Source organism: Engraulis encrasicolus, chromosome 4, assembly GCF_034702125.1.
Source record: "Engraulis encrasicolus isolate BLACKSEA-1 chromosome 4, IST_EnEncr_1.0, whole genome shotgun sequence".
Lineage (NCBI taxonomy): Eukaryota > Metazoa > Chordata > Actinopteri > Clupeiformes > Engraulidae > Engraulis > Engraulis encrasicolus.
Genome location: NC_085860.1, coordinates 27,066,191 through 27,093,677, shown reverse-complemented (window position 1 = coordinate 27,093,677; position 27,487 = coordinate 27,066,191). Strand labels below are relative to the sequence as shown.

Sequence of the window (27,487 nt, the reverse complement as noted above, 5' to 3'; positions counted from 1 at the left end):
ACTTGGACTCCGGCTGGGGTCGGAACAGAGGCACTTTCTCTTCAGGCTTTACATCATTTATATTCTTAACAAACGATAAAGCAAACAGAATGTAATTACAACACTAGCAATAGGATATTACTACACATTACTTTCATTACAAAGTTGAAACCATGCAATGTCAAACCACTGGTGTTGTGAATGCATCTGTAAGAGTACTTCTACTTTATACATCTCTGAAAGCAATACTATAGAATATTGCAATATTCAACTGAGATGCTGAGGTGACCATGAAAGACCACAGTGTTGTAAACATGTAAAACAAATTAAAATTAAATAAACTGCACCACGAATGTGCTGAAGAAAACTGCATAAAGAAATACATAAAGAGTCAACGACTCAGCATAGCTGAATTCCATTCCCTCATGCAAGACGTGTTAAAAATATAATTTAAAATGCTTCAGCTGAAAAATGCATGAAAATAAAGAGTTCTTAGTTTGTACTGGTCTCTGGTTTTGAAATCCTGCAATGGAAATATTCCACAGTGCCAAGAATAAAGCTTTTTATTGGTAGTAGGTTTAAAAAAAAAAAGGTGTGGAACTATGAGTCTGTGGGAGTATTATGTGAGCCATTCACGGACGTCTGTGTGTCAGAGGACTCTTCTTCTGCTTTCTGAGGTGACTTGGTGATGTGTCTTTTCCTGCCGTCGCCACAGTCCTCATTCTCTGCGGCCGAATTGTCCTCGGCGACTCGAATGTCCCCGTTGCCGTTGCCGTTCCTGCTCTCGTCCCTCTTCCTTTTGTAAATAAGTCCGATCGTGTCCTCCTGGCCGACGCGCCCCTCAGGCACGCCCAACACTCGCAGGCACACAATGGCCGCAGCTTGCTCAGCAAACTTCTTAGATTTCTCCCTGTGTGTATGGAAGTAAGAGGGAACGTGAGGGAAAGAGGGGGGCGTCTACATAGGTTAGTCACTGTGGACTCATTCCTTTGTGATGCTCTGCTCCGTGAGAGACAATTAGTTTGTGCACCACACAACCACAACCACACACACACATGCACGTGCACGCGTGCACACACACACACACACACACACACACACACACACACACACACACACACACACACACACACACACACACACACACACACACACACACACACACACACACACACACACACACACACACACACACACACACACACATGAAAGCATTCAACTAAGTTATCTGACAACAATGTGTAAGACAGTTGTTATTGATAAAACTCTATAATCATAAAAGGGTTATAATGTCTTCATAATCACATTCATAAAAGGGTTATAATGTCTTCATAAACTTCAAAACCAAAGTGAAATTAGAATTCATTACATCGTTATGACTCATGAAGCTTCATAACCTAGAGATCAATCACCTGAAGTGGAGAGAGGACTTGTGGTGTAACGTCACAATACAAGTCCAGTTATGAGTAAGTATGAATAAAAATGAGGGCTGGGACATTAACGCTTTAATTTCGATTAATTAATCACGCGATTCGATTAATTAATTAACACGATTAAAACAATTAATCACAGTATAATATAGCTACATAGTTCTGGATTAGACCAGTGGAGGGCAGTATTACGCCTGATGGTGAAAAGCCTACTGCAATTGAGAAGAGTTCTCGCTTTTAAAAATGAATATTTTTAGATTAAGCTTATCTATTGCAATTATTCAAAATCCATGTGAAAAATATTTTTTCACTGTTCTCAAGTCAGCTATTTAAATGTGATTAAAATGTGATTAATTCGATGAATTAATTTCAAAGCCTATAGATTAATTCAATTAAAAATTTTAATCGAGTCCCAGCCCTAATAAAAATGTATACCCAACATATGTATGCAACTTAGTAATGTGTTCATGAATTGTTCAGGAATTCAGGAATCATAGAAAATGATCTGAAATTCCATAGTTATCTGACCAAATGTTCTGAATGATAGGTAAGATGGCCTACTTACCACAGGGAGGATTTATATCTCTTCTCTGCTACCATCACGGTGGACTGGAATGATCGATCTGGACTCCGTTGAATCTGTTGATAACACATTTGTATTGTTGGTATTATTACTATTATCATTATTATTATTACTAAAAACAAATAATTCAGTGTGAATTATTAATCCCAACCGATTGAAGTCATCACATCAAAGTTCGATGGTTACCTTCCTAGGGAGAAAACTATGTAAGAGAGATAGCCTGTTTGGCCAGACCGACTTGATTGCTAGAGGTTATGCAGGGCCACAGGACGGATGGGTAGCTCCAGGCTAGCATCAACATAGATAACGGGTACAAGTCACAAACTACTGTATCTAGGTCTGCAAACAATACACTTTCCTTGCTGTCAACCAGTATAGAGTGATCTTGTGTCTCCGGAGTCCACAGGGGAAAGTAGTTTGACATGTACCTGCTGTCTGTGTTATGGAACTGTGATTTATGGAACTATGCAACATTATTTTGATGGCCCCATTGCTGTCACCATTTTAGTTTGTGCAGTATTCTGATGGTATGACAGTGTTATTCTTTTTACATATATAGATTTTTTGCAGGGCTTTTGTGCTTTATTTGTGATAGGACAGTGACAGAGGGACAGTAAGAGTGGGGGGAGAGAGACGGGGAAGGACTGGCAAATGACCCGAGCTGGATTCGAACCCGTCATCACATTGTTAGGTACTGACAAGTCAAGAGTAGCGCAAAATGTTTAAATTGGCTGGAATTCTCCTTTAAAGTGGAAGTCTGCAACCTGTTTTCTAGCTCCCGCGAAAGCCTGTAGTCTTGTTTACAAAATTTCAGCACACCCTGGCTTGTTCTGGGGTGTGGGTAGCTATCCAATCACAAGACTTTGCCTTTGGATGGCACGACAGGACGCTGAATTCTTTAATTTTTAAAAATAAAATTGGGAATTAAGTGCATTTAGCGACTATAGATTTAGTGGTTTTCAACTTCAGGTGTTCTGATAATTCATGTACAACTTCCAAAACCTCACCGTTTCATAAACAGGCTGTTCCAGCTTCTCTCGGCGGCACCACTCCAGCAGGTACATCTTCGGGCTGATCTGAGGGGGGTACTCTCTCCTAGTCACCACACACAAACGGCTCACATTAGCTTGGCGGCCAAGAATTTCAGAAATGTTGCAAATCAAATGATTTAAGGATGCTGACTTAGATGTTGTGGAGGTTAGATTTGGATGTTGTGGATCTGGAGTGTTTTCAATGAAGAATAGTCATTCACAGTAATCCAGAATGAGGGGGCTTACCAAGCCAACGCACCGTAAAACATATGCGGCTGCAATGCTATGCATAGGTAGCCTGATTATCGACTCTTCGAGACATGGTCTGGCAAAGAGCATAACAATCAACATTTTCCAAACTTCACGGTTGACCCGCCTCCCTTAGTTTGCTAATGGTTATTTGCTTCCCGACAAAGTGGGAGGAGTTGCCGTTTTTTTTTCCGGGAGATCAGAAACGATATTTGTATTGCTCTTGGCCTGACTGGAAGCAACACTGAAGGTGTTGCGTCACTAGGAGGGCAGAGCCTGGCTAATGCATAGCTGCATTTCAGCCATTCACCTTTCAAATCGCACAGCCATGGTAATAACATCTCCCTCCAGCGTAGGCAGGCATGGGCCATCGTCGTGACTCTCCAGGGCTTCTCTCCGTCCTTGTAGGTCCGCCTCAATCTTGTCATAGTATTCCATCAGGCCATACACTTCACTGAACCAACGACAATGACAAAAAAAGAGCCATATTTTGTCAACATTTAGAGCAGGTAAAATGCTCTCACACTTTACAAGTAAAAGTACAAGCCCTGCCATGTATTCCTGCTGTTTGGGCACGTTTACGTATTAACTAATCTACCCATGTCATAATCTGTGTACTCATTTAGAATCAGCGGTTTCTGAAAATGGTTGAATCAAGTGTCAGGTTTTTTTTTTTTTTTTTTTTTTTACACTACTTACTTTTTTTTTACACATATTATACATATTGTTATACAACAAATCACATGATGTGAGTGAGTGAGTGAGTGAGTGAGTGAGTGAGTGAGAGAGAGAGAGAGAGAGAAAGAGAGAGAGACAGCTGATGTACCAGATCTCCTTGTTGGTCTGGCAGAGGTAAAGCCGTTTCCCCATAGGCGACTCCACTCTGTCTCGCAGCATCTGGCACAGGCAGTACTTGGTGTTGAAGGCATTGTTGTCATAACGAACAGCCTGCAAGCAGATGGAATACTTGTTTTACTTCGCTGCATAGAATGTACAAGTCAGCATTAAATAGCATGATGTTGCCATCTCAGTTACAGCCCTACGTCATCATTTCCTGGTCTGTCATTATTGCTTTGGTGAGGTTGGCATTTCATCTCAACAGGCAACTCTGATACTATTTAGCCTCTGTGTTTGTGTGATCGGACCTGTCTTTTTTTTTTTAAATAACAAGTGCACGATCATAAATGTTACCCACTTGTTTAATGTATTCCTCCATGGCTTCGTCGACCGACACTGCCCCCTGGCTGTAGAAGATGGAAGGGTTCCACATGGCGGAGCGGGCGAGCATCACAGAGGTGGCACCCGTTGCCTCGCGGAACTTGGCAATGTCCTCGTAGGTCTTCACCATATCCAGAGAGCCGCCACTACAGGGACAGAGAGGGGAATGAGTCCGAAAGAAAATGGTCTTTACGTGTTCCAGTGTTTTCCCACGGCCTAGGTTGTGTGGTGTTAAGGCAAGGGAAGATATGGCACATTTCATCCACAGAGGCAGTTCAAAAATAAAACCTAAATAATCCTCCTTGGACAAGCCCCCCCCCCCCTTAACCTTCATCTCTCTCCCACTCCCTCTCTCTATGAGAAAGAATAAAGGAATAACAACATTTGTCGTGCACAATATGTAGTGCTCAGTGCTGCGCCACAGAATCCTGTATGTGTGGAAACACTATTTTCTTGTGCCATTACTGTAATTTTGTGAAGCACATCGAACAAGTTCTGTGCAAGAAACACTCCTATACACATAGAGTTGTTAAACTAGTTAAGATTACTTGGCAAAGTCTTCGCTCCAAAGTGATATGCACTACAACCTAACCTGATATATTTTGTTCATCACTTGGTATGTAATATATAGAATATGCTTACTTGGCAATGACTGGTATGGACACAGCCTCTGCCACCGCCCGAATGTAATCACAGTGGACAGGATGTCGAGGTCTCTCTTCCTTCATCCTAACGGAACATGTAGAACGACAACCATGACTTTCAACACAGGTGTGAGTTTTTGTTAAACTTTGTACTGATGTAGTACTAGTACATTAATCATTGTATGCTTATTAATGTGCACTGCCCATGTAATTTCAAAACAGTTAATACAATTTTATTGAATTTTGTAGGATAAAAATAGGATTTTAGTAACTTGACAGTAGCAATATAAAGAGACTTCTGATATGTTGCCATTCAACTTACCTTCCATGAACTGCAATGGCAGACACTCCAGTTTTTTCTATTCTTTTCACCAAGTTTACAGTGTCTTCAAGCTGAAAAATAAAAACATATTGCATTAGTACTTATGAAACAAAATCCGCAAGTTTGACAAGAGGTCATGAAATGTATGTATAGATCGTGAAACAAATACTCACTGATGGCAGAACCCTAATTTTACATGTCACAGGTTTGGATATGCCCTTCACAAGTGTGGTCAGAATCTTTAAAAAAGAGGACAGACACGATCAGGACACCAATATTCACATCAATTGACACATCTAATCTCACACTAAGACCCAAACTACATCAACTGTACATGGATATTGTTTTATACATGCTTACTTTTTTGGATGCTTTTGTAATACGGTGATTTCATAAATGGGTAAATAACAGTATTCATTTACATGGTTAATAAATGTGTGCATTTTCGGTTGTTGTAATGTATTCATGAGGGACTTACTGCCTCAATTTTGTCCGGGTCAGAGAGGAGAGCAGCTCCCATTCCACCCTGTGAAAGCCAGACATGTGAATAAGCATTTCACCCTCCCAGAGCAAATGGAACAAAACCGGAACAAAAACTGGAGGCAATGCCGAGAGGGCAAGCACAATTGCGTAGAAAACGTAACACGATGTAAACACCGGTGACATGTTACAAGGGTTCAATGAGCAATATAAAAGGTACAACTGTACATGGTTAACTAATGTGAATACACATACAGTATTTTTCTGAGATATGTTATTTACCTTGGTAGAGTATTCTTTAGGACATCCCATATTCACATCAATGGCAGCAACATCATTTTGCCTGCAGAAAAAGAACACGCATAGAATTCAAGCATAATTTTGCATAAACACACATGTGAAACACTAACACGAAAGAGACTTCATTTTGTCAGGAACAGCACGAGTCACAAACATTACAATTTCCATCTGCAAATCTAAAACTTTGTATTCTTTAGTATTTAACTGCTTCCTTTTCTCTCCCAAACATTGTTATTCACAGAGGCGTGATATCCCACCAGCCTCACTTACAACATGCCGTCTTAAATCACAACTGTGCAAATTGCTGGTAAATTGCTTACGCCAGTGTACATAATGACAATCAACTTGACACTTTGCAAATTAAGAACTAACTAATTTTGAGAGAGGCTGTGGCATGGTCTTATTATGAAGACAGATTACCTGCCATTGTGCAAAACATGATGCTAGATATTTCAATACCTGTTCAAATGTATAAATTATCAATTTTTACTCACACAAGTTTAGCAACAGCCAGTGCTCTTTCTGGGTCTGCCGTTCCCTAAGGGAAAGACACATGGATACTTCTGTGAAAAGCATGTCTACATTGATAGTATTATTTTGAAAGGGTGTAGCATCCTGTAACATTGAGCTTTACCATCTGAAAGATGACATGGGCTCTTTCCCGGCTGCAGGTCCTGAACATGACGCGCTCATCTGGGGCCACATAGTCCACAGTGTCCAGCACCTCTGGCAGACGGAGTTAACAGAAATTACATAAGAAATGTATAATGTATAAATGGTCCAGGTCACGGTTCCTCAGTGGTGGAACAAACTTCCAGAAGCTACAGGACAAGGGTCATCTCTTTCAACCTTCAAGAAGCAAGTAAAGACTGTCCTCTTTCGTGAATACATAGGCCTAGCACTGATGTCTGAGCTGGCCAAGACCTAGGGTAGACTGAGACTCTAAAGCAGGGGTGGGGAACCTACAGTATGTCTCGAGGGTCATTTACGGCCCAAGGTCATTTTATCCAGTACCAGTAAGGGCGGTGGTGCCTCAGGTGGTAGAGGAGCCATTCGGCAACCCAAAGGTTACAGGTTCAAGCCCCGCTCTGCCTGACCCCATCGATGTGTCCTTGAGCAAGATACTTAACCCTAAGTTGCTCCTGGTGGCAGGGTGGTACCCTGTGTGTTAGCCACGGCCAGGGGTGTGTGAAGGTGAGTGTGAATGGGTGAATGTGAGGCATAAATGTAAAGCGCTTTGAGTGCTCGCAGGAGTGGAAAGCCGCTATATAAATGCAGTCCATTTACCATTTACCATTTTACCCAATATCATTTTAATGTTATGAATGCAGCTTCACATGAAATATGACAGGTTTTGTGAAGGAATCTTAGAAATTAAATTTGTAATACAACAAAGTTATATTTCAGGGGACCTAGAGAAGGTGGGGTCTGTTGTAAAGTTGGCCGCCTTCAATATAGGCCTGAAGTGCAGGGGGAAATCCTGATTTGTGTTCATAGTATGGGCCGGCCCTTGAAGGACTTTTACGGCCCTTGGAGGAATTTGTAGTGGCCCTTCGAATGAAAAAGGTTCCCCACCCCTGCTCTAAGGCATGTTGTGCATTGGGGGCATGCGTGTATGTGTGTCTACTCTATAAAATCCTGTGCTGATGTTATTTAAAAAAAAAATAACCATATAGCTCCTATTGTTCCGTTTCCTGTGCAGTTTGTATCTGCATTGCAAGTGTTGTATACTGAGATTTATTAGACCTACATCCTCAGTAAGTCGCTTTGTGCAAAACTGTATGCCAAATGTAATGTAATGTAATAATCATGGGCCCCTGCAAACACTGTAAAATACGTCCATACAGCATTTGGAGATACTAACGGTTTATAAACAGTAGCTTACTGTAGTTCAAATGTGATGCAGGAAGGTGGTTACTTACCATTAACAATTCTCTTGCACTGAACCATTTTTATATCAATTAACTCCTGTGTGGGGAAAATGAGAGTATGAATTATGTGTGGCAGGCATGTTACCCTTGACAACAATAATAACCACTGAGACCCATGCAACAGACCCATGCCCCTGACATGCCGAAAAGCGAGTCCCTGCCACACGACTGCCCTCATTGAAACCAATTTTTTGATAGAAAATTATACTAATTTTTGCAGATTGAATTACATAATTCATGAACTTAACATATGCTTATGAAACATTACTAGTCCTCCACTTAATTTGAGCTATTTGAATGAAACCGTAACATTTGTTATGACAATTCTTCGATTCTTTTGTGAAAATAATAGGCCTACTGAAATTGTAACCAGCTCTTTGTAATACTTCCAGAAGGAATGTAGATGCTTTATTGATAGGCTTTCCATCTTAAATTGTGTCGGATTTGTTTGCAAAAATGGGTTAAAAAATATATATATATATATATATATATATCTGAAAAATTGGTCATTGGTTAATGGTTTCCATTGGTTTCAATGAGGGCAGTCGTGTTCTGGCAGGGACTCGCTTTTCGGCACGACACCCCCCTCCTTCCATCCTACCTCGCTGTACACAATATCAGCACCATAGTGCAGAGCTAGGAGCCTCATTGGTAAGGTCCCAATCCGAACCATGGGCGCGAGGGCTGTTTTATCTCGAAAACACAGCTCAGCGGTTTCGGCCATGGCACTGTTGAAACCTTTCAAAAGACTGTCATGCAGAGAAACATGAAAACAGGGGCAAACGTGTGAAGAAATCTTCTGATGAGCTAATATTGTGTTACCTAGAGCTACATGGGTGGCATTCGATGTGCCACAGAAACCGCTTGCACGATATAAATACATCTAAATGAAAGTTCCTTTCTTAATCACCACGTTCAGGACTATTCACCAAAGCAAAACGTTAACTTCTTAGGACATAACAGCGTTGCAGTTGCAGTCAGCTGGCAATGCTAACCTCGATCGTGTTTGTTTACAACTAATTAGATAGCAGTTGATTTAAAGCCGATGTGAGAAGGCTGGGCACAACAAGTGTCATTCATACAGTTTAATTAAGCAGGATCAATCAATCTTCAATTTCACTCATTTTCGCGACATGTCTCTCACCGAAAAGGCACAAATATCCAGTTTCTCATGCGGCAAAGCAATCTTCCACATGTGTTCTCCGTCCACTTCCTCTTCCTGTATACGTCAGCATAGAACTCCACAGGAACAGCTGATGCTCCAACAGAGAGTGGGGGACTGGGTCCCCCTGCTGGCCAAAACCAGAGCAGAAAGAACTAACTAATGGGGGTCTGTATTTTGAAAAAAGGGGATCTTCATAACTCTTTGTGACCTAATTGCAAAGATTCTGGCTTCAGTAAAAATCTGCTTTGATGCTGTTCTAATGCAGGCTTATTACGGTCAGCATAGTATTTCCCTTCATAAATTGGCCTATGTATGTTGGGGTCCTGTATGCCTAAGCTGCGCCTGTGATGATTCATGTGATGATGACTAAAAATCACACCAGACAGTGTCTGTAGTTGACCTTTCTCCTTTATTCCATCACATTGTATGGAGGTGTATGTGGAAGCAGTTTATAAAATATAGAGTGTGCCTTTTAATAGACATTCATTTCTCATCAAGAAATGTAAGACCTAAGGAGTGTCATTTATATTCAACTGATAAGCCGTCTTGGCCAAAAATCCTGATCAGATTATATTGGTATACCACTTCAAAAATTGAGCTTTTTTTGCACAGATGCTCACTCCATGCACATAGTTTCAGCATTGGGAGGATGGCTGTTTTTAGTGACAACAAATAATTTGGAGATTGATGACCATCATGACTTATTATTTGTGTTGTTATTATTATTGTCTAATTATTGTGAGTTGTCTTCTTAATAATATGGGGATTTGCTAGTGCTGGGCTCTTATCATCGCCTTACATAAAGCGGTGGCCCGTGACACATTACAATAGCCTACGTCTTTACATATCACACAAGATCTAACTCCCCTCCAGGCAATTTCAGCAATTTCTTTAAACATAATAATGCAATTCATTATTATAACTTAATTATTTTCATGCAGAAATTGGGGAAATTGTAATAGCTCAGCGGCCTACCCACTAATGAACAGTGTCCCACTTGTGCAGTGAAGCCAGAGGCAACGTGGGCGTCACAATAACTGGCATGGCTACGCATGCTGACTTACTTCCTTGGGAAGGCCTTCAGTCCACATCACACCAGGCCTGTACTGGTAATCTGGCATACAGGGCATTTCCCAGTGGGCCAGCAGTCCTAAGGGGCCAATGCTATTGTTTTTTTGGGGGGATTTTTTTGTATGTTTGTTTACATTTTTTTCAACAGAAACCAACCCTATTCAGATGGGGCGACCAATTGGCCTGTCTTAAAATTAGACAGTGGACTGAACGAATCAAAATGCTATTGTAGAAAAGCAGGAGGCTGTGTGAAGGGCTGGAGTGTGTTTCTTGACAGCATCGTTGCTATAAGTTAGCAACTTTCCTGGTTGCAAAGCAGTTTCCCATTGGAAACCTTGTAAGTTGCTAACTGGTTAGCAACGATGCTTTCGAGAAACAGGGTCCTGGTCTAGGCCCAAAATGCCCGGGCCAGTTTTCGACCCCAGTCCAGCCCCGGTCCACACCAAGATGGAAAAACACTGAGGCCCCTCAGCTGACTTCTACACATTTACTCTTTGCAAACACTCCACTCCAGAGCACAATGCGAGAGAAAAGCTGTCCTGATAACAATAGTCAGTCAGTAATGGGATTTCATTTAATTGAATGTGCTATCAAACTAATTAAACAAAATGACAGATAACCCAGTCTGTCTCTGTGTTGCAAGCAACTCTAAAGGCATGTCATGTGCATAGTGAATAGAATGTTAGGAAGGGCTTCTGCCAATGGGGCCTGCTGTTTTACAGGTCATACTTCAAATTTATGATGTACATACATAAGTGATCTTGGAATATTTCATCCTGTCTCTTGGGAACATGTCTGTTAAATCAGTTAATCAACTACAATGTATGTTTTTCCCTGTATTGGCAGGTAAACGTACCACTGGGACACAGAGGTCACCGAGATATAATACAATGATGGATGATAACAACGTTTACGTATACTATACATTTTGGCAACACAATTATTTCTATTCCTTTGTCATCACTTGAGATTGCTGAGGCACAGTTCAGAGTGGCACAGCAGTTTATTGGCCTATTACATGTGTAGTCTATATCCACATGAACATCTATTGGGGTGCGGAACCTTTTTTATTCGAGGGGACACTTCAAATTCCTCCAAGAGCCACATCATGAACACAAACCAGGATTTCCCCCTGCACTTTAGGCCTATATTGAAGGCAGCCACCTTTACAACAGACCCACTTTCTCTAGGTCCCCTGAATGAAACTTAATTATATTGCAAATGTAATTTCTATGATTCCTTTACAAAATATGTTTGCCTAAAACGCATAAAACGGCCTCAAGGGCTGCAAATGGCCCTCGAGACATAGGTTCCCCACCCCTGATCTATTGCATCTATGAATCTTAATCAATTTCATGTTTTTTTGTCCCTGGTGCTTGTTGCTTGCTTTTGTTGCCTCGTTTGACACTGACAATACATTTCTTGAATCTTGAATCTACACCATTGAAAACAAATGACCACTCTGTGTACAGACACGGATTTACTTAGAACAGAAGGCATTGCACAGTTCCAAGAGTTCAGTGTGATTGTAAGGCAAATTTTCTCAAGTTGCAATAAAACACAAAGTCACAAGTCAAGGAAGAAGTGCATCAAACGCATCAGGACGTATCATGCAAATGCAGCAGCCAGTAGAAACAAGCATAATAATAGTATATCAGCAATAATAATCATATTAATATACTGAGTGTTAGAGGTCTCTGTGTAAAAATCATCACATTATGTTCATCTTTATACTTTAAAAATACATGTTTTACAGTAGGTTACACTGTATACACACCATCATCAACAAAAAGATTATACCTCCATCAGGGAGACAAAGGTATACACACATGGCCAACATCAACCGTCAAATTTCCAGAAACCTTTGTTTATTGTATGCTGTCTTTAGGCTACATGATGAAGATCACTGACAGTTAGGCCGCTTTTTGTTTTTGAAAAGGCAGGACATTTGAAGAACCATTATTTCAAAAAGCCAAGTGGGTTCTTTAAAGGTGCTATATGTAAGACATTTACTGAAAGTAATTGTGACATTGTCACAACATATGAATGGAAACTTGAATTGAAATACCAAATTTCACACAATCCCCCCCCAAAAAAACATGCCAAAAAGTTTTGGCCACCCGGCAGTCTTAAAATTACAGCAAATACAATGCAACAACATAATCCGACAGCTTTGTTTGTTTTTTGATGGGGTTTGTTGCGGAAGTACTTCTTTCACATCTCGTAAAAAAATGTTACGTTTTAATTTTGTGTTTTGCGTCCATAGAGGGGGAAGACATAGCAATATTTTGAATTTGATTGGGTTGAATTGATAAAAATCTCACAAATAGCACCTTTACAGAGATAGTTGAGAGATATCCTAACATTTATACAGTGCTCACACTATACCTGAGGCCGGTCTCCACACATGCTGAAACTCTTTGATATACAAATTCACTTACAAAACTGATAATAGGACTCCACTGGTCCATCGGTTTGTTTTCTTTACTGTATATTGTTTAGAATTTGGCCTGAGTCAACAGACAAAGTGCAGAAGACAAAATATATTACAAGTTAAAAACGGTAGCTACATTTTCTTTCAAAATACATGTATGTGGGATGATTTATGTTTTGTTTCGTGTACTGTAAGAATAATATATTGATACAAGAAATGGTTGAATTAACACCTGCATGGATTACCATATATTGTCTTTTTTGAAATCTCACATGTTTGTGAATGACCCATAAACCCACTTTTGAAAGATCTCTCCAATACAGACAAGTACTGCAGCATGTGACAAACCAACAATGAGAATGGACAATTGACAATTGATTTGAGTGGATCCGTAGTACATATTTGCTGTATTTCTTACCGTCTCGGGGCCCCACACTCTACGGTGTGTGGAGAACATGGTAAGACATTTGCAGTGAGCTTCTAGCTGTGTGGCCACTCCATGGAGATGTCTGACAGCAGAAATTACTGTACAGACATCTGACTGAACAAAGAACGTTGTAGCAAGTTTCCACTTTTGCATTTGAAATGCTACTGCATTTTTTATGCATGTACTGCCAAGATGTATGGTGCATGCGTGAGAGAGAGAGAGAGAGAGAGAGAGAGAGAGAGAGAGAGAGAGAGAGAGAGAGAGAGAGAGAGAGAGAGAGAGAGAGAGAGAGAGAGAAAACAAGACTTGCAAAAAAGGAAAGAGAGAAGGAAAGAGCGTGAAGGAAAGAGCGTGAAGGAAAGAGAGAAGGGGGTGTGATAGAGAAGAAGATAGGGAAAGAGCGATAGGGAGGAGAGATGGAGATAGAGAGAGAGAGTGAGTGGGTGGGTGTGTGTTTGAAGATGGCATCCTGTCATGTTAAATAAATGAAGTTCCCGTTTGTGTGGGTTTTTTTCCCTGGGCTCGCCTAGCTTTTAAAGGAGCATGAAAGAAGCTCGAGAGATTACATCTAACAGACAGTGTTCTGGAGATTCCTACAGTTAATGACGTCCTTAAATTTGAGGGTAAAAAAAGCAACTATGTACTGTATGTTGTGTGTGAATAACCATACCGATGAACCTTTTATATCTTCCCCGGCACACTGCATTCCCCTACCTACATATATAAATACAGTTAGTGATGTAAATTGTTTGTGCAAGGTTTTTAAAATACAAAACACAAGCACCAATACTGTGCTGCACACAAATAAGATTTACTTGCAATAAAAAGGTAATGGCAGTGAAATGTGTGGTTTGTAAAACTGTATAAATGTACTGTATGCGTAATGTCGACACTTGATAAGGATCGAGGATACTCGAGATTAATGGAAGCTTATTGGTTGTCTCTGTGCTGCTCCCTATACGTCCACAGAGAGACCCATATTATCTCTGACGGTCTGTCTGCATCTCTGGAAGTATTACTCATTAATACACACAGACAAACACACCAATGGCTCAGTCGTTATTTTACATTTAGCATTAGTTACAAAAATGTCTTTTTTTTCTCCTGCTCTCGGCACGATTAAAATATACTCTGTTTTGAAAAGAAAAGAAGGCTTGGCCTGAAGACAAATGGTATCGGGCAAAGCAATCAACGTCAACATCACTCGCAAACATCAACAAACCACTGATAAGAGGAGGGTGGATGGAGGGGCCAAAACATACAACATGTGAACACAGAACCATAAGATAAATAAAATAATTCGCCAATAGTTAGTATTTTGAAACAAACAAAAGACAAGAAACAAACAAAAAGACGCTAAAAATATATAAGCTATACAAAATGATAATGTGATCATATCATTAACAGTTAGGCCCTGGAAAGACGTCATGTCCTCTAAAGCAGCTTCAGTGATGTGCAGAGGATGATGAGCTCAGGCTGAGCAGGAGAGGAGTGGTTATCCCACATCCTGAGGCATTTGGGTAAGGACTGTGGACCGTGGGAGTGTCTGTTCACCTCACACGCATGCGAGCACGCCCGTACACACAAGCACGCCCGTACTCACACACACACACACACACGCGCGCGTGCGTGAGCGCACGCAAACACTCACGCACACATGCATGCACTACCGCACACGTGCACGCACTAACACACGCACGCACACGTGCTGTTACGGCTCTAGAACACTTCTGCAAATGTGCATTCCGCGCAAGTAAAGCAGAATACCAGACGTGTACCATTAGTACCAGGTGATTCTGGTACTCACTATGTTGTTGCTACACTCGTGGCTACGCTCATAGCTACAAACTGGGAACATGACGGGGGATAACAGCTTGATTCTTAAGTTGTTTTTACGACTCTACGTATGGGTCCCTGGTGCTGTCGTCCTAGAAACAGTGGAAGAACATGCATTTTGTATTCTGGGGCCAATTTGAAACTCAACCAATGTAATGGGAGTTTCAATCGACCCACAAGCACTCAACACGCTAAATGTGAATGGTCATGAAATCCCGCCCCATGAATGTAGTTCTGCCTTGCTCTGCACATACATCTGGAACATATCGATATGACACGCTTTCAAGGCAGACAAACAATAAACGGGCCAATCAGGATCGCTGTGCGGTGCGCACATTTTCATTGATGTGACTTGGCGGAGATGTGACTATTTATTTCAGACAACAATGACAACAATCACTCTTCTCCTGACCAGATTAGGCCCTGCCTTCTAGGCAATTATGGGTAAGCGGTTAGGGCGTCAGACTTGTAGCCCAAAGGATGCCGGTTCGACTCCCGACCCGCCAGGTTGGTGAAGGGAGTAATTAACCAGTGCTCTCCCCCATCCACCTCCATGAGTAAGGTAACCTGAGCATGGTACCGTCCCGCCACACTGCCCTCTTGCACAGATAGGCATAAAATGCAATTTTGTCGTGTGCAGTGCAGTGCAGCACCTGTGTGCTGTGGAGTGCTGTGTCACAATGACAATGGGAGTTGGAGATTCACAGGTGGGCTTTCACTTCCACGACTTTCACTTCTGAAATACATCTCCAATGCAGCCTTCCCAGATGTATGTGAGGAGCAAGGCAGAACTACTGTACATTCATCTGGCGAGGGTCAAGATAAAAATCTATCAGGCAGGTACTGTACACTAGCTGCCCCCAAGTAGGCCACAACAAGTATGCAATGAAATTTTGTCACTTTTTATCAGTTGCTGTATGACAATGTATTGTCGTAGAAGTATATTAGAGCCTTCACTCTGTGATACAAGAGAGTGAGTGAGAGAGTGGAGGGAGAACTCAAGTTTGAGATGACACTGCATGCTCGTCACATTTAACATGCTTACTTTTTCTTTTTACACAGAAACAAGTAAATAAATAAAAGATGGTTGCTCCTTCCTGGCAGCTTTAGTCTTTGAGCTGACATGTAACCATTATAACCTCTGAAAAAAGAAAGACAGGTCAGTCTTCGCATGAAAAAGTATAAAATTAACCATCAGTAAAAACCAGTAAAATTGTAAACATTGTTTTTTTCTTTCTTTCCGCAAGACAGATCAGTGACAACAGTGAGATGTCAATTCATTGAAGAGGAGCTATGGAAGGAAGATCAAAATAAGACATTTCGCTTTCCCAACTGTGAGAGGCCTCAAGATGGTATATTCCCTGGTGTGTGGCAACTTGGTAAACATCGTCACAACGTTACTGAGAGCCTGCGTCGTCCTCACATCAAAGTGTAAATGCCTTTGCTAGTCCAAGAGAAGGAGAGAGAGACACACATACACACACAGTTGTGGGATTGTCTTGGTACCAGCCATACTGCAGTGCAGCACTGGACTCATCAGGCCCTATACACAAGTAATCCCTGTGGATCCTACACACACGAAATCTCTGTGGGCCCTGTACACACACAAGCCAACCACTGATGTGCCACAAGCAAGCCTGTTTGTAAGGATCTCCCTTGTTTGCCATTTTTCTCATGCACATGATCTGGCAAAGGGGTGGCTACTTGCACATTGGCTGCGGCCCATCCTGGGCAGTCAGTCCAGTCAGTGAGTTCCACTCTAACCCCCTCTTACTACTACTGTATGCCCTGATTTGGGACGGCTCTCTCAGACCTCAGATCTGGGTCTGCATTGGTATTGATGGGGGTTTGGAGGCTGAGGAGGATAGCGGAAGGAAGGAGTACGACTGTGACTGCGATGGCGGCGGATGGTGCTGCGGCTTAATGCCCCTGGTCCTCATGTAGTGCAGGAACTGCTCCGGGATCTCCGCCAGGACGTCCTTGGCCAGGCGAGCCATGCTCAGGATGTGGTTGCCCCTGGGGTCGATGTAATCCCTGAACGGCACAAACTAGAGAGAGAAGAGGGGAGGACAGGAGAAATAAGGTAGAAATCCTGTCAGTCATAAAAACGTTAAAGGAACAGTCTACCTCATTTCAAGAAAGTGCTAATATGTAGTTAAGTCCCAGTAACATATAATACAGAGGATTTTTCGTCTATGTGTTTGCATTAGTTTAACAGTATAGCCAAATTAAGCGTAGCAATGCAAATCTATGGGAACAAACAAAACATCATCAAAAAATGTACTTATACTACTTTAAAATGAATGTAAAATTCACCAGAGTGCAAAATGACAATTTAATCCCGTCCTGTGATCAATTGTGGCTTGATGCTAATGCTCCTATTTACTTCCAGTGATTATGCTAAGCTATGCTAATAATTCTGATACCAATGAATCTAAGTAGGCCTACTGAAAACACTGAGAAGAAAATGATATGCACATTCATGAATAATGCCTGGAAATACTGCAAATATGTGAAAATCAAAAAAGGGTGGACTGTTCCTTTAAACATCAAACATCAACCATCATCTGCAAACATCATCAAACATCAAAGCCACTGCATTGTACCAAGAGAAGGATAGAATCCATCTTGATATTGTCACAAGACTTAGGACATACAGTAGGTATTTCATGCTGGTTTAACTTGCAATAATTTAAATTCATGGGATTTCCTTCATAGGTTAACAAAAAAAAAGAAAACATTCAGATCAAGCGCCAACACATTTCTTTATAGCTTTGAAGTCAGTTCTTTGCTTCACTTTTCTAGCCTATGGAAGCCCAATCCCATGATGTTTAATTATTGCAAGTTAAACCAGCATGAAATACTGTACCTACTGTATGTTTAAGCAGAATAAAATGTTAACATGTAATTCAGTAATTCAGAAATAAAAATGGGAATTAACCAGTCACTTCATTTGGAATTAAGTTTATTTTATAGTTATTTCAATTACAAATTGAGCTGTTTAATTGATCTTTTCAAAGCGGAATTAGTTTTTATTCGGCGCTAAATCAATTTCACTCGGAATTAAAACTCTCATGTGAACAGGACAAGTCTACACATATCCAGGAATAGAACATTTCTCAACCAGACCAATCTGTGAGAGAGGCAGTGTGTAGAACAACTGTTCATAAGCGCTGTTTGCTCAACTCTTAAAATTACAAACAAGCTTGCATTTGCATTTAATGAATGTTAATGTCTTAGACATGCATAGTTTAAGAGCATTCTTCTCTTCTCTGTCTTCACTTAAGCTACATTCACACGTCGCTACTAGTTACTCGCTCAGCGAGAGAAGTCAATGGAATGTTTTTGTGTTCCAGCGAAGTGAGGTCTGAACATGCAAGGAGAGTACCAGCGGTGTGGCCGAGATTAAAAAAATATTTTAAGCTTCGAGCAATGTGAATAAGTGAGTAGCCGATAAGAAGAGTTCGGATTATTGACAGTTTACTTATCACTTGCAGTGATAGCTAAACTCGCGGGAACGTTAGCGAACATTCCATAAGCGAGTAGCAAAACAAGAGAATGAGCTAGAAGCAAGTAACTAGTAGTGTCGTAAGTGAATGTAGCTTTAGTCCAAACTTAAACTCTTATGGCTTTTGGGTACTCTGATCTCTGCATATTTTTTTTTACAGTAGCTTGATGTATGACCTTGTAGATATAGGTGTGTTGTAAATAGTAACATGTATAATCAGGGCTATAAATTAACTTTTTTCATCACTAGCCAATTTGGGTAGTACATGTTAATAGGCATGCATACACTCCCTGTGTGCTGTGTCACAATGTCAATGGGAATTTGAGTTTCGCAGGTGGGTTTTCACTTTCAAACAACATTTTCACCAGCACTTGGCCAGTTGGCGGGCGTTCATCTAAAAGCCCTGGGTGTAATGTAAACCACTTTTTCACTTGGTTCACCATCATTTACACAACTATCTTTCACTAAACCACTACTGATCATAAATCACTATACTGTACTGCGCATCAAAAAAGTGTGAGTAAGGGCAAATGAACCTGAACAATGTCTCTCTCTGCGAATCTTCCTCTGGACGATATTCTTACTTCATCACCATCCAGCTCGATCATTTCTGTTGGAAAACATGGATTGCATCCGTCAGCCTAAACTCATAAAATAAAACGTGACAACCCAAACTCATGTAAATAAAATTCAATAGAATAAAATAAACAACAAAATAAAATACTTTACTTAACCCTTCCATGCAGAGGCACTGTTTCAACCGTATTGTCACCAAAATGGTATTGTCCATGTCTTAACCTGTATTATGTGTTATAGCAATGTTGGGGGTTTTTTTTACCGCAAATAGTGAATGGGATCGCCGGCGAGCCCACCTGCATGAAAGGGCTACTAAAAATGTACATTTGTCCAGAAAAATCCAGTTGTACATTTTTATTATGACTGTACAAGTACTGTATGGAGGAAAATATATTTTAGATGGTAGCTGGTTAACATTTTATCAAACACATGTGATGCCAGCAGCAAAACACACATTGATGAAATATACATGCTATTACACAAGCACGATGCTTTCTCTCTCTCTCTCTCTCTCTCTCTCTCTCTCTCTCTCTCTCTCTCTCTCTCTCTCTCTCTCTCTCTCTCTCCCTCTCTCTCTCTCTCTCTCACACACACACACACACACACACACACACACACACACACACACACACACACACACACACAGACATCCTCTCTCTCTCTCTCTCTCTCTCTCTCTCTCTCTCTCTCTCTCTCTCACACACACACACACACACACACACAGACACAGACACAGACACAGACACACACACACACACACACACACACACACACACACACACACACACACACACACACACACACACACACACACACACACATTGAAGGACTTCAGACACAATTTCAGATATTAACGCCATAATATGTGACATGCATTTCAATCTCACCATCAAACTCAGCAGGTCCTACTCCAACTATTATTATCGACATTGGGAGACAAGAAGCCTAGAAATGGAAACATGAAACATAACAAAAGGACATAACACATGTAACTGCTGCTGTTGCACTGTATTTACCTACATCATATAATGTTCTGTCCGTACTCTGTAAAACTTTCTGTAAACTTTCTGTCTATACTCTTTATCCAACACCAATCCTATCTCCATTGTTGGTTAGAATATAGCCAACCAAAAACACTTTATTTGGCCTCTATTTAAAGCCATGTCTTCCACAGCATTCACTCAATAATCCCTGTGAGTAAAGTTAAACTATAATCATAAAATCTGTCTTAAAATCATTGTTATTTTTTAATTTAAGACTGACAAGCAGCACAAATGGTAACTGTCTAAAGCAGAGAAGAATAAAAAAAAATAGATGACACTGAAGTGAAACAGCTTTGTAAGGACAAACGGAAGGCTGACAGAACAACCAGCTTTGTAAAGTCACATGAAAGTCTACAAGGAAGGAAAAAAAAGCAAAAGTAAAAACAGTGCATAATATAAAAAAGTGAAGAGTTTTGGACTCACATTGACAATGGACTCTTTGGTTTGGGCCATGTCCGAGATGACTCCATCGGAGATGATGAGCAGGATGTAGTACTCCGAGCCGTCTCTCACCAGGGAGGCATATCTGGCGGTGGAGGGAAAGCAGACGGGAGTGGGCCGCAATCACATTAATAAGAGATCAGCCGCGCTAAATAATGTACAGCCTGTGTGGGTGTTAGCAGCTTTTTGAACATGCAATTTGCTTCTGTACCTGCAGGCGGGCGGGCGGGCGGGAGGGCGAACATCCTGGGGGTTTCAGAAAGGTATAAAGTCCAGCCCAACTAACCCCAGATCTAACCCACAACTAGCGCATCTTAATTAGTATTCGTACTGATATGTACTGTACATCCAGCAGGTTGAAATATCACAGGATGATATGCTACCCTCCTTAAGCACACATGCCGTTCAGAGCAGAAAGAGAACAAGACAGGACTTTCACTTTCTGAAGTCGGTTTGCTCAACTCTGCTTCTGCATGAAACCATGGGATCTTTTTGCAAAGTTTGTTGCAAAATGGCTTCAAAAACTGAAAGTCTTGCTTCGTGCTTCTGCTCCTATCACAAGTGATTTCATGAATTTCTCCATATATAAAACAGGGGATAAGTGTGCTAATCGAGATAAGCTTCTTCAGTGAATTGAATGAAACAGCAGAATGTAGCAGCAGAATATTTCTGCATAGTGGAAGTCTGTGAGTGTGGGAGGCAGGCACACCTCCACATGCTGAACAGAGACGTCGTGGCCGTGTGTGATTGATGACAGGTGAGAGCAGGGCTGGACTGGGCACACAAACCCGCCTGGGCATTTTGGCTTAGGCCAGCCCCTTACTACTGTACCACCCCCGCCCACATACTACAATCATGATGGGCTCAGTCCACTGTACTAGGGCCCAACCGATATGGTTTTTTCAGGGCCAATACCAATACCGATATTTATGGAAATGGGAGGCCGATAACCAATATGTGCAACCGATATATAAAAAAATTGTTCATAATAAAATGTTATGAAATATAAACATTATTATATATATACAACATATATTTAGTCATAATAATGAACTCTCATGGACTCAAAGTGGGGAGTGCAGAATGGAAGATGCACAGAACAAAACGGTTGCAAAATTCGTTGTGAAAGTTATACAAACTTATCGGTGGAAATTTATTGAAAGTATGGCCGATAACGATATACCAAAAATGCTAAATATCGGCCCGATATATTGGGACTTACACTGTACTGCATATTACGGATGCACCAATGGCAATGGGACGCCCCATCTAAATTGTGGGCTGGTCTCTAAAGAAAGATTTGAAACAAACAAAAAACTACACATCAGCTCTTGAGGACTATCGGCCCACCGGGAAAATGCCCGGTATGCCAGATTACCAGTCCAGCCCTGTGTGAGAAGTGAGAGACACTGGCCTGCCTGCCTATGTGATTGATGGCAAAGGAAGGCACTGACCTGGCGACGTTGTTGATGACGGGTGAGAAGTATGTGGGGCCGTAGAGCCTCACCGACTTGAGGCTGGTGTAGTACGCCTCCATCACGCCCTCGATCCCACTGCAGTACGGGTTGTCAGGGTTCCCATTCTGGGCGGAGCAGGGGAAGGTACATAGAAAGAAAGAAAGAAAGAAAGAAAGAGAGAAAGAAAGAAAGAAAGAAAGAAAGAAAGAAAGAAAGAAAGAAAGAAAGAAAGAAGGAAAGAAAACTGTTATCCAAGAAGAGACATTCAAAATATCAAGGTGCATAGGTATTTAAAACAGAAAGAAGGAAAAAAGGAAAGAGAGAAAGACAAAACGACAGGCAGAAAGAAGTAAAGAAAGAAAGAAAGAAAGAAAGAAAGAAAGAAAGAAAGAAAGAAAGACAGGAAGAAAGACAAACAGAATGACTGACAGACAGGCACCTTATGAGTCCCTTTGATCAGTGCATACACGCATAATAAAGCATGCACTCAACTTTTCTCCACCACAGCAAATCACGTGTTTGCGACACACACAAATACTTCTTGCGACGAGCTCCGAGACACTAATGGGAAGAGGCAGCTGGATATATGAGCATTATATGTCAGTGGAATGGTGATGAGGGAAGCGTTTCCTCAGGCTTTATGACTTTAATGACTTTTATTCATCTCAGGACCACATTTGTCTGACGTATTGAATTTTTCAACCGCTTGAATTTTCTACAGTATGTGTGGCAGAGAATCTTTTTTAAATTCAATTGTGCGAATGCATCTCATTTATGGGAAAGACAATCGTGGTTCCCTTTGCATGTGATTTTAAAAGGAACCACATAATATGTGTGCATAGGATAGATATTATGTGGGAGAGAAGCAGACATATTATCAACCCCAGCCTCAGTAACCTTAATAACCTGCCACATATTTGAGCCAATTATTTTCTGCATCAGGTGATCCTGATGAGCAGTCAAATCATCAGACTAGCAGATTACTTAATTACTGCAATCATCACCTGAACTCCTAGGCGCCGAGCTGAGGCAGAGGGAACAGACATCAAGGTTTTTATTGTGAATGTTCGGATTGACAGCTTTGCTAATTAGCGACATTGGGTGACGTATCAAAAACACACTAAATGTGAGGTTATGTGCTCACGTGCTAATCCCATAATAATCCCGAGCAAGACTTGGAACTATAAGATAATGCATCATTATCATTAACAATCTTTCAAAAAGCTGGTTGATTAAAATAAAATAAAAATATCATGGTAGTAGTAGTATAGTGTGACTGCCTTCTTTTTGGTGTGTTGTGTTACGCTTTGTTCATGTGAGTTCTCTGATAAACAACATAAAAATCGACAGCGTAATGAGTCAAAATAATCCTCCATCGTTCCGTGAACGAAGATGCCGCTATACTTCACAGCCAAGGGACACAATTAACAAGACAGTGAGCACTTAGAGGCAGAGAAAAAGAAAACGAGGCCGTCATTGAGATACGTATCTCGGCAGAGCGAGTGTCTCCAAACTGTGGCAGTTCAGTTGCGTAAAAAATAAATATTCTTCCTTTTGTCACTGCGCTGGCTGTCAGCAGCAGGCTCTGAGGAGTGAGAAGCTCACTTAAGTAAATGTTAAATGGTTAGCTGAGGAGGAGCATATGGAACCTGTCTTCAGCTGTGAGCCCTCTGGGTGATTGTGAGCGGGAGAGAGAATAAAACACACACACACACACACACACACACACACACACACACACACACACACACACACACACACACACACACACACACACACACGCAAGGCTGCAATAACTGTCACTGTGGAAACGGGCAGATGTTTCGAAAAATAACAAAGCGAGGACCTTTTTTTGTTGGAAAAAGAGTTGGATGGCTGATTAAGATCGCTCCTGATGAAACTGTAACGTGAGAAGTCTAGTTCTGTTGCGCTGGTATCTTATGATCTGACAGGATGAGAGCGTTAACACAGGAGCACTGCAGTGTCTGACAGTAGAAGTGGCTGTGTGTCCCCAATGTGTGGTCTGAGAGAATTACTTATCTGCTCTCCCCCTCCTTCTCTGCCTTTTGCTGCGGCTGGTTGCTGCGAGAAAGTCACGACACACTATAACACGTGATAAAATACTCTATGCTTTGTTATATTTTCCGTGCTTAACTTCATGTCATGTTTTCATTCATTTTTGATAGCTTTTTGCCTTTCCATTTTTAACTTTCACCATTTTGTCATACATTTTTTTCTGTAATTTATCCTGCAAAGCACATTATACTTCCACGTATGGAATATGCCATTACTGCAGCGTAGTCTGTGTAAATAAATACATCTTTGCCAATTGTCTTGTTTTGCCAATTTATCTGCCACTAATACCATTTCAGACAGGGCCCAGGTGAAAAACCCATATACTTAAAGTGTACTTTTTTTGACCGTACTTAGTACAAAGTGTACTATTTTCGGCGATTTAAAGTGCGCTTCATTGCACTATTAGTGCGCTGAAGCACTACTAAAGCAGTACTTCAGCACACTTGCAGCACACTGAGGATGCTAAATTGGCACCGCTTTTGGACAACTTTAAGTGCACTACAAGCATACTTTTGAAAGTATGCTCCAAACACGCTTTTCATGCATTCGTATGGCATTAATAGTGTGCTTGAGTACACTTCTATAACATTTTATTGTTACTAGAAGTACAATAAAAGTATATTAACTTCATGCTTCTTTGGACTACATTGGAACATTTTAAGTCTGTAAAAAGTATATCATATTAAGTATTGTAAATATATAACAGGTATGCTTGAAGTATATTTACAGTACACTCCCAAGTACATGAAATAATATAAATGTAATAGTACAATCCATGCTGGTCCTCAGAGCTTGTACATTACACACAGCCACATGTCACAGTAGTGATACAGTATGCATGCCTAGCACGACTGACATTTACAATCATTGCATTGTTACAGAGATTTCAGATACACATGTTACTTTATTTCATTCTTGTTTCACCTTCCTGCAATTGACCATATGAATTGATCATTAATGATGACTCTTGATTATTTGTTTGAACAACTAGTTCCAACTTACCTCTCGCCATGGTGTCATGGGAAGTGTGAGCCTATATATACCAGAACATATACGTGACCATCATAATGACGGTGGGAGCATGGTCATTTTTGTGTACCACTTTAAAATTTTAAAACTCCTACAATAAACGCAGAATATAACAATGAGTAATATTTTCATGCAAACCAAAGATATTCCTTAGAGGTCAATGGCTTTCTGTTTGAGAAATTGAGCTCCAAGAAGTGCATTACATGATGGTACATGCATGATGATGCATGATGGGTAAATGCACTTTGTGTAAGCACACTTTGAATATATTTGGATGAAGCACAATCATGGTGCACTTAGAAAAAGTATACTTCCAATATGTTAAAGTGATTTACTTTAAAGCGCACTATAGAAAATCACACTTCGAAGTCATTTGGGTGAAGTATAATCATAGTGCACTTAATAATAGTGCAATTGTAATATGTTATTAAAAAATACACTTTTAGTAAGTTCACTATTAGAACACTATTAGTATATTCCTCTAAATACACTTTAGCCAAACATCTTCTAAGTGCACTTTATGTATGGTTCGCAAAGTGTACTTTCTTTGAGAGCAACTTAATTACATCTAATTTTAAGTACACTTTAAATAAGCATATTGTAAACATACTTTTTCTTAGCACAAAAAGTGTGAGTGCGCTTTTAACATGCTAAGTACACTTCAGTTGTGCTTTTATTGTACTAAATTGAACCACTTTTTCACCTGGGGGGGGTTGAGAAGGAATACAGAGCAATACAGTACATGCCAGTGAAACTGAAGCCAGGGTGTGAGGTTTAATTCATTCAGTCTGGCAGTACCAAAATGGCAGCCAAAATATGATGCCCGATGAGTCACATGGCTGGTAGCCATCTTGGTGTATACACAATGCTCTGGCTTCAATCAATTTACTACACTGCATATATGCTACTTCAGTCAGAATTTCTATGCACATGACAAGAAAACATCTTTGTAGCTGTAGCCTTGTATGACATGACCAATGCCCATTCATTGGCTTCAATTGGCTAGAACACTGCCTCCCCCTGATTTTAGCGATGTTGTTGTTGTTGTTGTTTTGTGTTTTTTTGTAATGATGCCACAACTTCCCTTGTCACAAAGTTCTCTCTTATAGAGAAAAATAAAAACACTATTAAGACATGGTCCCTGTTATAAATTTGCTGTTACCAGAATGGCAATATCCCTGTTGGAGTGTATTACTAAAGGCTCTGTATAATGTCGTAGGAGTGTAGTCTTTTTAACCACTATTGCAGTGTTCCACTGATGGAATGGTGCACATTGTGAGGCTACCATATAACTTCAAAGTTTTGGGTAGGGTGAGCACATCCAAAAACACTTTTTGCAGGTGCCAGACAAAAGTGTCAGGCAGTTGAAGGACGTAGGTCTGCACACTGCCAATAAACTCCAAAAAATGTACTTTGTTATTTAAAAAGCAACGTTTTTTTCTATCACCCTGGATCATCATCAGACATCATGCCTAATGAAGGTCTGGGCTGATCAAAATGTTGCTTTTTAAGAAATAATGAAGTTTATTTTTGGAGCTTATTGGCAGTGTGCAGTCCTACCTCCTTCAGCTGCTAGCGTATGACCTAACCTTACCAGGGCAAACTCATGCGAGACCCTGCCGTCAGGCGGTAGTTTGGCTCCGAAGCCGAGTGCGGGGAACATCTTGTCACTGTCGTAGTCCTGGATGATCTCTCCCACGGCTCTCAGGGCCATGGCGTAGGCATTCTGGTGGTAGGGGCTCAGGTAGTGCAGAGAGGTAGGCTGGGACGGGTTACCTGCTCACCAAAACACATCATCACAGTCAACTTCATTATAAACTTCATTATCATCATCATCACCATCATCATCATCATCATCAACAACATAATCATCATCATCATCATCATCATCATCATCATCATCATCATCATCATCATCATCACCATCATCACCACCATCATCATCATCATCATCATCATCATCATCATCATCAAAGGGGCTCAGGTAGTGCAGAGAGGAAAGCTGGGGCAAGTTTATCTGCTCATGAAGACACATCATCATTACATTACATGTCTTGTATCTGGTACTACTATTTGTCAAAAGAGTGTAGTTGTCAACAGCTCCTTTTACAAAGATGACCTGGATGATGAATGAGAATCTTCACAGACAAACAGTTTGTTACACTTTGTGAAGCTTCGTACGCACTTTCATCCAGAGTAACTTCCAGTTATCTAGGTACAGGGCATTGGTTAAAGTGCCTAGAGCAATGTAGGGTTA

General features: G+C 40.8%; 2 protein-coding genes across 3 annotated transcripts in view; both read right to left on the bottom strand.

Moving 5' to 3' along the window:
- Positions 1 to 563: 563 nt before the first annotated feature.
- dus2 (dihydrouridine synthase 2) lies at positions 564 to 9,450 on the bottom strand. 2 transcript variants are annotated; one of them, XM_063197041.1, is made up of 16 exons: positions 9,312 to 9,443; positions 8,769 to 8,916; positions 8,159 to 8,204; positions 6,871 to 6,962; positions 6,731 to 6,774; positions 6,219 to 6,279; positions 5,935 to 5,982; positions 5,630 to 5,695; positions 5,457 to 5,527; positions 5,133 to 5,219; positions 4,468 to 4,636; positions 4,099 to 4,220; positions 3,583 to 3,726; positions 3,000 to 3,087; positions 1,975 to 2,048; positions 564 to 889 (listed from the first exon to the last, which is right to left on the bottom strand). In XM_063197041.1, exons 1-16 carry the CDS (start codon positions 9,338 to 9,340, stop codon positions 580 to 582), a joined length of 1,599 nt encoding a protein of 532 aa, XP_063053111.1. In that variant the 5' UTR covers positions 9,341 to 9,443; the 3' UTR covers positions 564 to 579. The 2 variants fall into 2 exon arrangements, with proteins under 2 accessions (XP_063053111.1, XP_063053112.1); XM_063197042.1 differs by lacking the exon at positions 8,769 to 8,916 and having other exon boundaries at positions 9,312 to 9,450.
- A 7,464-nt stretch (positions 9,451 to 16,914) lies between these two features.
- The window catches only part of cpne8 (copine VIII), a 68,082-nt gene continuing 57,509 nt past the window's right edge, over positions 16,915 to 27,487 (bottom strand). The window contains exons 16-21 of the mRNA XM_063197788.1: positions 26,825 to 27,006; positions 22,123 to 22,250; positions 20,651 to 20,753; positions 20,072 to 20,129; positions 19,145 to 19,218; positions 16,915 to 17,148 (exon numbers count right to left, since the gene is read on the bottom strand). Of these exons, the coding sequence (XP_063053858.1) occupies positions 16,915 to 17,148; positions 19,145 to 19,218; positions 20,072 to 20,129; positions 20,651 to 20,753; positions 22,123 to 22,250; positions 26,825 to 27,006 (779 nt within the window). The remainder of the gene's footprint in view (positions 17,149 to 19,144; positions 19,219 to 20,071; positions 20,130 to 20,650; positions 20,754 to 22,122; positions 22,251 to 26,824; positions 27,007 to 27,487) is intronic.

Excerpts from the sequence above, each read along its gene's own strand:
- dus2 (XM_063197041.1), bottom strand. The coding sequence starts at position 9,340 with ATGAGAAACTGGATATTTGTGCCTTTTCG. Across the intron at positions 5,220-5,456 it reads GCCATTGCAGTTCATGGAAG|GATGAAGGAAGAGAGACCTC; the intron begins GTAAGTTGAATG and ends ATGTTCCGTTAG. Across the intron at positions 890-1,974 it reads AGATATAAATCCTCCCTGTG|GGAGAAATCTAAGAAGTTTG; the intron begins GTAAGTAGGCCA and ends CCATACACACAG.